We start from the raw sequence: 10840 nt of genomic DNA, 5'->3' as shown, positions 1-10840 counted from the left end.
ACAGTGTCTGCTGGATATCTCTTAGAATAATACTACCTGATAAAGCACTGGTGGAAAATTCTGGCAAAGGCAAAAAATCAAATAGAAATCGCTGCAGCTCACATGCTCATCTCTGGTCAGGGGAAAGATTTATACGATATGAGGTGAAATCTCTGGTCAGAGCATCTCTGGTCAGGGACACGAACAAGTAAGCAAATCCTTTTTTTATTTGTTCCCATCATCGTTCTTGTTTTTCAAGTTTGCAAATGAGGCATAATTAATGAATTTTAAAAAACCTTCTTTTGCTGTTTCCTTCATACTGAAATGACATACTATTTAGCAGAAACCAAACACAGGTCAGAATGGAAGTTGCTGCCTCATTGCATCCCTAACTCACATCAGCCCAGCCAGCCAGGGTGGCTCCTCTTGACTGTCAATAGCTCTCTGTGGTCTTAGGCAGAGGAGACAGGTCTTTCCCACTGAAGGTGAGAAGCATAACTCTATGACTGAACTAGAATGTAGCCTGGTCTGGAATAAGGCAGCTTCACATCTAGCTCAGTATTGTCTATTATTCTAACTCAGGGTTGCCATATTTAATAAAGTAAAAACCAGGGCACCCCAAAATTATTGAGCTTCTTTTAAGGAAACCACCTAAATTGTTGAGCCCAATGTTGTTTCGATTGACTTGCCTAAGATCCAGGAGAAAGCGCTGCCTTTCGGAAATCCCCCCCGGAAGTCAATTCCGCCCTTGAAATCCCAGTAACGTCCGGGAAGATCCAGACCTATGGCAGCCCTGTTCTACCTGGCAGCAGCAGTCCAGGGCGTTCTGCTGAGGGCCTTTGTGCCATCTCGTACCTGATCCTTTTTTAAGCAGGAGATGCCAGAGACTGACCCTGGAACCCTTACCTGGGCTCTGCTGCTGACCTCTCAACCCTTCAGCTGTGGTCCCTCTGCTGCAGCTTGCTACATGCCTTTGGGCCTATCCACCAGAGGCAGAGATGGCCATAGCTGTCAACTTTTCCCTTTTCTTGCAAGGAATCCTATTTGGAATAAGGGAATTTCCCTTAAAAAAGGGGAACGTTGACAGCTATGGAGATGGCACAGAGATGGCCATACCAGCTGGGGCAGATAGGAGTTGTAGTCCAAAACAGATGAAGGCCACCAGGCTGGTCTAAACTCTCACTGGTGCCTTCTCTTCTTGCCAGAGGTGAGCAGGAGCAGTCCTGGTGGCCAAGGGACCCATGCAGAGCAGAGCAAGGGAAGCTGGACCTGCTTCCCTCTCCTTTTAAGGGCAGCTGTGACTGCTGGGGCAGATGTGACTTCACAGTCAGCCAAGTAATAATGGGGGTGAGCTACCAGTGCAGCAGGTAGCAGCAGCCAACAGGGCTGCACAAAGGCAGCGGGAGAGGTGGGGAAGGCCCAGGCTTTAAAGAACAAGAGTGACTTGAGTATGTTGTGCTGTGCCTGCATAGAGGAGGAGAGGCATGGAGCAGCCCTGGCTTAAGATGCTCTGCCCCTTTAAGAGCTGTGCGCCTCCAGAGGTAGGAATGGAAGTGATGGAGAGGGGTGGGATTGGCTTATGTGACAGGCAGCTGGAGGCAAGCTACAAGGGTGGGCGGATGTGTAGAAACCTCTGGTGTTTGTGTAGCTGCAAGGCAGTCTGCTGTGCAAATGGGGTAAGAGCCACAACCATAGCTCCTTCCACTTTCGGTCTCTCCTGCCCAACCTACCAACTGGCATGCAGCCCCTGGACTGTTGACTACAGGCAGCTTGCTTCAACAAGAATCAAGATACATTATATAAAAAAGACAAATCCCACATTCAACACAGCTGCTAATGATAAAATCCTACATTTGTAGTAACACAATTAAGCAGCAAATCTCTAAAAACTAAAATAAAAACAAAAGTGAATTATTTGCAAAATGAAAATATATCAGAATGCAGCAGATATATATATGGACCACATGACTTTTACAAAAAAGTGCCCCCAGATGTAATATTACAAATCAGGAATTAAGTGCCACCCTCACTCCTCTGACAATTACACTCCCCTTGCTTCCATCACATAGTACCATCCACTCAATTCTCACTTTGGCAAAACACTCAAAACATTCAACAACCCATCATCACGTCCAAATCCAGGTGAAAAGACAAAAAAACAACGTCTCTCACTTGGGATAACACAAACACCTTTTCCCCATCTGTTATCAAGGGAGATTAAACCCTTCCCCACCAAGAGACCCTCACCCTGGGGGGTGGGCTTCAGGCCCAGCCACCAACGCCCTTGAGTCTCATAGGCGCCGACTCCATGGGGCCTGAGGGGGCCCGAGCCCCCTCAAAAATTCGTTTGGGGGGCTCCGCCCCCCCAATAATTTAAGAAAATTATTACCGTAAATTTCGCTCTATAACACACAAATTTTTTCTCCTAAAAAGTAAGGGAAAATGTCTGTGCATGTTATTGAGCGAATGTGTGGTCCCTGGAGCCGGAGCGCAGGGGCAAAAATCAGGCAAAATTAAGATCGGGCGGGCGGTCGGTCGGTCGGAGGGAAGGCGGAAGCTGCTGCTTTCCTGCATTCTGCCTCAGGGTCTTACTGCCCACCCGCTTCTGTTGCTGCGTTTGCTCAAACTCAACAAAGAGCAGGGAATCCCCTGCCCTCCTGGCAAGCAGAGGGTTAAGGAAAGGATCGAGTCCTTCCTTCTAATTCTTTCCTAGTCACACTGCGTGCAGGCTCCAGCCCACCACCTCCTCCTCTCCGTGCTCTAGGGACTCGCAGGTGGGAGAGAGAGAGAGAGGGCTGGCTGGGGGGGGGGACTTTTGCCTTCCTTTCCTCCCCCCCACCCCGTTAAACTCCTCCCCTGCATTCTTAGCCAGCTGCTTCTCCGCACACCCCTCTTGTGCTTCTTGTCCCTTCTGTGTTTTTCCTTCCCTCCCCATTTAAAACGTGGTGACAAAGCACGGATCCACATGGATCCTCAGGATTTTTGCATTGGGTCACCCCAAATTCACCATCAGATCACATTACATGTCCATGGCTACAGTCTGTACCAAAAAAATCACGCACCCACTGTTGCCTGGGGCTGCAATGGTGCAAAAACGTGGTTACAAAGCATGGATCCACAGGATCTTTGCACTGGGTCACCCCAAATTCACCATCAGATAACATAGCATGTCCATGGCTACAGCCTGCACCAAAAAAATCACACACCCACTGTGGCCTGGGGCCACAATGGTGCAAAAACGTGGTTACAAAGCACGGATCCACATGGATCCTCAGGATTTTTGCATTGGGTCACCCCAAATTCACCATCAGATCACATAGCATGTTCATGGCTACATCTTGCACCAAAAAAATCACGCACCCACTGTTGCCTAGGGTCACAGTGGTGCAAAAACGTGGTTACAAAGCACGGATCCACATGGATCCTCAGGATTTTTGCATTGGGTCACCCCAAATTCACCATCAGATCACATAGCATGTCCATGGCTACATCTTGCACCAAAAAAATCACGCACCCACTGTTGCCTAGGGTCACAGTGGTGCAAAAATGTGGTTACAAAGCACGGATCCACATGGATCCTCAGGATTTTTGCATTGGGCTACTCCAAACTCACTGTCAGATATTAAAAATCTTTATAAAATAGAGAATTAAATACATACAGAATGTTAAATTTTCAGTTTTGAAATATTAGTACTTGTTTAGTACTGTATTTCTATATTACTATAGTACTGTATTAGTTATTTTCAAATACTTAAATATTTTTAGGGTGTAAGACCCAATTAAAGCCCGTTATTTACATACAGTATTACAGTATTTACATACAGTATTAGGCATACTGTATTAACTTTATTAACTGTATTAAAGCATTAACTTTGAGATATTATTTTTATTTAATGAACCCTCAGCCTTATTCAAAGTAAGCTTAAATTAGCTATTTCACTTATTAATCAAAGTGCTATTACTGTGCGACAGCAATATTTTATGTTTTATTCTTTTAATGATAGTTTAGGATTTATTTAAATATCATTTCAGTCTTTTCAGAGCTATATATTCACTGCTCTGTAATAGTCTATAAGCATAATTGTTACTGTAAATTAAATTAGCTTTTTACTAAAATACCGTGCGTGTTTATGTTTTGTTTCTTTTTTCAAAGCCAAAAAGTGTTTCAGGCTTGTCGAGTTATAGAGAGTCGAGTTTTCGGGGTTCTAATGTTGATCATATGACTCTAAAATACTTTTAAAAAACTTCCCGGGGCAGGACCCCGGTATGGGCCCCCCCAATATTTTTTATAAGTCGGCGCCCCTGTTGAGTCTTGTCCCTCGCAGAACAATAATGGCGGAAGAACAATAAACTGAAAAGGACAAATCGTAGCAGGGATAGGAACAGTCTGCATACCATTTGGCTAGCAGTTACAGTGAGAACTTGGATGCACCACTGAGTTGGATGGCTTTAAAACAGGACTGGACAAATTCATGGAGGAGAAGGTCACAGGGGCCACTAGCCAGGATGCCTCTGCTCTGCCTCCATGGCTGGAAGCAGAAATGCTTCTGAATACCAGTTTCTGGAAACACGAAGGGAAAGTGCTCTTGTGCTCACGTCTGGCTGTGAAGGTTTCTCACAGGCAACTGACTGGCACTATGAGAACGGGATGCTGGACTGAACCAGGCTCTTCTTGTGTCCTTAACTTGCTCTTTTACTTCTTTTGCTGACTTTCACCATTGCTATCACCAGTGCTTTTTTTCTGGGGGGATGCCAGGGCACGCATATCCCTAAACATTTTGTGAATCTAAGTTTGGCCTCATTGAGCGGCAGTTTTTCAATATGAGTGGGAAAATGAGAGTACCCCTTTAAGGAAAAAAGCACTGGCTGCCACGGGCAAAAAGGACGATGTGAAAGCTACCTATTGCCACATTCTGAGCTGATTGACATGTGTTCTGGTATTGTTTGGGAGGGGGGACTGCTTGGCTCAGTGGTGGTCTGCTGGCTGAGCCCCTTTGGCTCACACCTCTGTGCAAGCAGGTCTCAGGTAATAGAATCATCGAATCACAGAGTTGGAAGAGACCACAAGGGCCATCGGGTCCAACCCCCTGCCAAGCAGGAAACACCATCAGAGCACTCCTGACATATGGTTGTCAAGCCTCTGCTTAAAGACCTCCAAAGAAGGAGACTCCACCACACTCCTTGGCAGCAAATTCCACTGTCGAGCAGCTCTTACTGTCAGGAAGTTCTTCCTAATGTTTAGGTGGAATCTTCTTTCTTGTAGTTTGACTCCATTGCTCCGTGTCCGCTTCTCTGGAACAGCAGAAAACAACCTTTCTCCCTCCTCTATATGACATCCTTTTATATATTTGAACATGGCTATCATATCACCCCTTAACCTCCTCTTCTCCAGGCTAAACATGCCCAGCTCCCTTAGCTGTTCCTCATAAGGCATCGTTTCCAGGCCTTTGACCATTTTGGTTGCCCTCCTCTGGACATGTTCCAGTTTTTCAGTGTCCTTCTTGAACTGTGGTGCCCAGAACTGGACACAGTACTCCAGGTGAGGTCTGACCAGAGCAGAATACAGTGGCACTATTACTTCCCTTGATCTAGATGCTATACTCCTATTGATGCAGCCCAGAATTGCATTGGCTTTTTTAGCTGCCGTGTCACACTGTTGGCTCATGTCAAGTTTGTGGTCAACCAAGACTCCTAGATCCTTTTCACATGTACTGCTCTCAAGCTAGGTGTCACCCATCTTGTATTTGTGCCTCTCATTTTTTTTGCCCAAGTGCAATACTTTACATTTCTCCCTGTTAAAATTCATCTTGCTTGTTTTGGTCCAGTTCTCTAATCTGTCAAGGTCATTTTGAAGTGTGATCCTGTCCTCTGGGGGTGTTAGTCACCCCTCCCAGTTTGGTGTCATCTGCAAATTTGATCAGGATGCCCTTGAGTCCATCATCCAAGTCGTTGATAAAGATGTTGAATAAGACCGGGCCCAAGACAGAACCCTGTGGCACCCCACTAGTCACTCTTTTCTAGGATGAAGAGGAACCATTGATGAGCACCCTTTGGGTTCGGTCAGTCAGCCAGTTACAAATCCATTGAGTGGTAGCATAGTCAAGACCGCATTTTACCAGCTTCTTTACAAGAATATCATGGGGCACCTTGTCAAATGCCTTGCTGAAATCAAGGTAGGCTACATCCACTGCGTTCCCTTCATCTACCAGGCTTGTAATTCTGTCAAAAAACGAGATCAGGTTAGTCTGACATGACTTATTTTTCAGAAATCCATGCTGACTATTGGTGATCACAGCATTCCTTTCTAGGTGCTCACAGACTGTTTGCTTAATGGTCTGCTCCAGAATCTTCCCTGGTATTGATGTCAGACTGACTGGGCGGTAATTATTTGGGTCCTCTCTTTTCCCCTTTTTGAAAATAGGGACAACATTTGCCCTCCTCCAGTCTGCCAGGACTTCGCCTGTTCTCCAGGAATTCTCAAAGATGACTGCCAGTGGTTCTGAGATCACATCTGCCAGTTCTTTTAATACTCTTGGATGCAGTTCATCTGGCCCTGGAGACTTGAATACATCTAGACTAGCCAAGTATTCTTGTACTATCTCCTTAGTTATTCTGGGCTGTGTTTCCTCTGCTGAATCATTTGCTCCAAATTCTTCAGGTCGGGCATTGTTTTATTTATCGGAGAAGACTGAGGCAAAGAAGGCATTGAGGAGTTCAGCCCTTTCTGTGTCCCTGTTTGCATTTCACCATCTTCTTCTCTGAGTGACCCCACTGTTTCTTTGTTCTTCCTTTTGCTACGAACATACCCATAAAAGCCTTTTTTGTTGCTTTTAACCTCTCTAGCAAGCCTGAGTTCATTCTGTGCTTTAGCTTTTCTGACTTTGTGTCTACACGTGCTGGCTATTTGTTTGAATTCCTCTTTGGTGGTTTCCCCCCTTTTCCATTTTTTGTACACATCCTTTTTAAATCTTAACTCAGTTAAAAGTTCTTTAGATAGCCACCCTGGCTTCTTTAGGCACCTTCCATGTTTCCGTCTCATTGGTATTGCCTGAAGTTGTGCTTTTACTATCTCCCTCTTAACAAACTCCCAGCCATCATGAACTCCCTTTCCTTTTAGTATTACTGTCCATGGGATCTCACCCAGCACTTCCCTAAGTTTTATGGTCGGCTTTCTTAAAGTCAAGAAATTGAGTCCTAGTATACTTGGCTGCTCCTTTCCTCTGTATAGTAAACTTCAGAAGAGCATGATCACTCGCGCCTAATGATCCTTCCACTTCTACCCCACTAACCAGGTCATCAACATTGGTTAGGACCAGATCTAAAATGGCTGTTCCTCTTGTTGCTTCTCCTACTTTCTGGACAATGAAGTTGTCTGCAAGGCCAGTGAGGAATCTGTTTGACCTTATGCTCTTGGCTGAGTTTGACATCCAACAAATATCTGGGTAATTGAAGTCCCCCATTACTACTATCTCCCTTCCTTTTGCATGCTTGGCCATCTGTTCCAGGAAGGCATCATCTATGTCCTCCGTTTGGCTTGGGGATCTATAGTAAACTCCCACAATGAGGTCCCTGTTATTCTTCTCTCCCTTAATTTTGACCCAAATGCTCTCACTTTGGCTTTGAGGTTCTAAATCTTGCGTGCTGTTTGCTCCATTCGGTCTATGACATTTAGATGATCATCTTCATCAATTGATAGACTCCTACCTTCAGGAGCACTGTCTCCCTCCCCCACATTAGTCAGTTTAAAGCCCTCGTGATGAGGTTTCTGAGATTTTTTGCAAAAACATTCCTCCCAACCGTTGTGAGGTGCAGCCCACCGCTTGCCAGAGGTCCATCTTCAAAAAACTGCAGTCCGTGATCTAAGATTCCAAACCGTTCCTGTTTACACCATTTGCGAAGCCAGTTGTTCCCTTCCACTATTTCCCCCTCTCTCCCTGGGCCACGTCGTTCAACTGGGAGGACAGATGAGATGACAATTTGTGCAATTGCTTCAATTTCCTGCCCAGAGCCTCATAATCTCTTTTGATCTTCTGGAGGCTATTGCTTGCAGTGTCATTGGTTCCCACATGAACCAAGAGGAAGGGGTATTTGTCAGTGGGTTTTATGATTCCTTGCAGTCGTTCAGTTACATCTTGGATCTTAGCCCCGGGGAGACAGCACACTTCCCGAGACATCTTGTCAGGCCCACAGATCACTGCTTCTGTTCCCCTCAGTAGGGAATCCCCTATCACCACTACACGCCTCCTCTTAGGTCTGGTTGGGGTTCTTCCGTGAGCTGTCCGTTCCAAGGTCGCCTGCACATTCCATGTGGACTGACTTTGCTGCTTGTCTTCATATACCTGATCGACTGTAATGAGGGAGAGATCCTCAAATGGAGTCTGCTCTTCGTCTTCCATGCTAGGGGAGAGGACCTCAAAGCGATTGTGTATTTCTAAACAATCAGAGCGAACCCTGGGCCTCCTACTTCTTTGAGTCACATTTCTCCATATATCTGGCTCCTCTGTTGGTGAACTAGCCTCCTTCTCAGGGGAGTCCCCTGTCTCCTCCTTGGTGGAGACGGTGTGCTCTGTTGCTTCCAAGAAGAGCTCCAGCTCTCTAATTCTTTGGAGCGTAGCTACACGTTCCTCCAGTTGCTGGACTTTGTCTTTTAAGTACCTGAAGGGTGGGAAGAGCAGAAACATCCCAGATGTTTCCTATCCAGCTCCACCCCACCAACCCCAGTTCCTTCCCACTCCCCACAGTTACCAATACCAGGAGGGGGAAATGTACAAAATGGTAATCACTTAGCAAATAAGCTATGTTTAATTGATATGATATATACTGATTGCAGGATTCAGTCTTTTCTCCAGGGCAAAATTCATGCAGCCTTGCTGAGAAATCTTCCTTTTCTCTCTCATGTTTTTCTCCAGGGACATCTGCTTTAGAGATGGCCTTGGGCCCCCTCATCTTCCTGGCTGTGCTAGCTCTAGTTCATCACCCCCTGATGGTCAGTGACCACACAGACTCGGCAACACTGGACCGGCTCCAGGAGCATGAGAAGCTGATGAAAACAGAAATGGGACGTCTGCAGACAGAATTTGACCAGAAGGGCTGGAGCTGGGACCCAAGGCAGAGCCGGGAGGATTGGGTGACAACCGATCCGGCAGCAGAGGATGGAACCTGGGATGGGTGGCACTACGTAGGGCTGGTCATTCTCATCCTGTTTGGGTGCTGCAGACACACCATAGAGAAGGAACCCAGTTATGACTCCAGCACAGACAGCTCCAGCACCACCACCAATGAAGAAGACTATGACGACACTGACATGGAACCCGAATACGACGAATCCAAGCAAAAAATGCTGGAGACCTTCTATGACCAGCACGTTGACCTGGAAACCAGTGATCTGACCAGCATGTGTGCTTTTGTGGAGACCTTTGTGAATGACTTGCTGGAGGCTTGTCGCGGAGCCCTTCCCTACCAGAACACCCTCCCAGTGCTGGAGAATTGCATCGGGGTGGACAGTGCCTTTGAAGGATGGCACACACAGAAGCCTTCCAAAGCTTTCCGCGTTCTCGTGCCCGTACTGCCACCCAAGGGGCACTCTTTCCACATTGAAACTAGTGAATCTGAGGGTGCCCCAAGCACACATGGACACATCTTGGTGGAGCCAGAATGTGTGTGCAAGAGAGAGAGGCTCCTGGGGGACGTGGTGTGTTTCCTTCACCATCCAGAGCAAGAACTGAGCAGTGACAAGCAAGGAACCTTCCTTATCCACGTTTTGTGTACCAGCTTCCACTTGGATGTGGAGAAAATCACCCGCTGGTTCCAAGGCCTGGTGGACAAGGCCTGGCCTAGTATCCAGCCCAAGTACAACCTTGACCTTGTGCCTCAGCCTTCCAATTCAACATGTCGACTGAAACTGGCATTCCGGTCAGGCAGGTCGATCTCTGTTGACATCATACTCGGGGTACAGCAAGGAGACTCCTTGGTCTTCCTGGCCACCCAACCTGCCGAGATGGATCGTTTGACTGGCACTGTGTGGCAGAAGTCTTTTGCTGTCCAGGAGTTGCTCTTTTTTAAGTGGGTGAGCCAGCGAGTCCCAGAGGAGAGCTGCCACCTGAAATGTCTCCAGATCATAATCTATTTCAAAGAGTCCAGCCCATCAGAGGGGAAGAACATGGTGCTCACCAACTATCACTACAAGACTTGCCTGATGCATCTCTTGCTCTTTCAGCCCCCGTTGGACTGGGGCCCTGAGAGCTCTGCACGAAGACTTCAGGACATCCTCTTGTATATGCACACTGCCCTGCAGGAGATATATCTTCAGCATTTCCTTATTGGTAACATCTCCTTGCCTATCCAGATCCCTATGCCTAAGGCCCTCCGGAGTGCGACACCCATAAATCTTTTCAGGCACTTGGCAGAGGACCCAAACCTTCATGCCAAGGCAATGAAGGAGTTTGCAGAGGTTGTACAACCAGTGAGGGCTCTGCTGACAGGGTACCGACAGTAGCAAAAGTCAGCTCTGTTAGAAAGACCATCCTTTTTTGGCTCTTCATAGACCCACATACCCTAACAGGGTTGGAAAGGCAGAGGGCTGCGGCCAGCAATGAAACAAAGCTGGCTTAGATGTGTAGGAGCATCACTGATCCTGGGATGGTGCCATGTGGGTATCGTCACAATGTTCCCATGCTCCACATTGATCTGGTAAAAGGCAGGTGAGGCTGCAAAAGGGCCCATCAAACCATGCTGGTTTACATTCATAGTGCCAACTACTCTTCTGTATTTTTATATGCTCCAGTTCCAAACGAATTTGCTATATTAAACTTGAAATAAAGGTTCCAGCAAACTGTGTTCTTAAATGCCTGTCATGCCTCCA

General features: G+C 46.7%; 1 protein-coding gene across 1 annotated transcript; it reads left to right on the top strand.

The window, feature by feature from the left end:
- Positions 1 to 1317: 1317 nt before the first annotated feature.
- Positions 1318 to 10823, top strand: ITPRIPL1 (ITPRIP like 1). Its single transcript, XM_083753300.1, has 2 exons — positions 1318 to 1520; positions 8889 to 10823. The coding sequence occupies exon 2, from the start codon at positions 8906 to 8908 to the stop codon at positions 10472 to 10474; it is 1569 nt and encodes a 522-aa protein (XP_083609426.1). The 5' UTR covers positions 1318 to 1520; positions 8889 to 8905; the 3' UTR covers positions 10475 to 10823.
- The last annotated feature ends 17 nt before the right edge of the window (positions 10824 to 10840 follow it).

Source organism: Podarcis gaigeae (genome assembly GCF_964106915.1).
Source record: "Podarcis gaigeae genome assembly, chromosome: 8".
In the NCBI taxonomy this organism is placed as follows: Eukaryota; Metazoa; Chordata; class Lepidosauria; order Squamata; family Lacertidae; genus Podarcis; species Podarcis gaigeae.
Note: the sequence above shows the minus strand (reverse complement) of the source record. Positions and strands in the feature narration are given on the sequence as shown.

What these genes read in the sequence shown, in the direction of transcription:
- ITPRIPL1 (XM_083753300.1), top strand. Translation starts at nt 8,906, where the DNA reads ATGGCCTTGGGCCCCCTCATCTTCCTGGCTGTGCTAGCTCTAGTTCAT.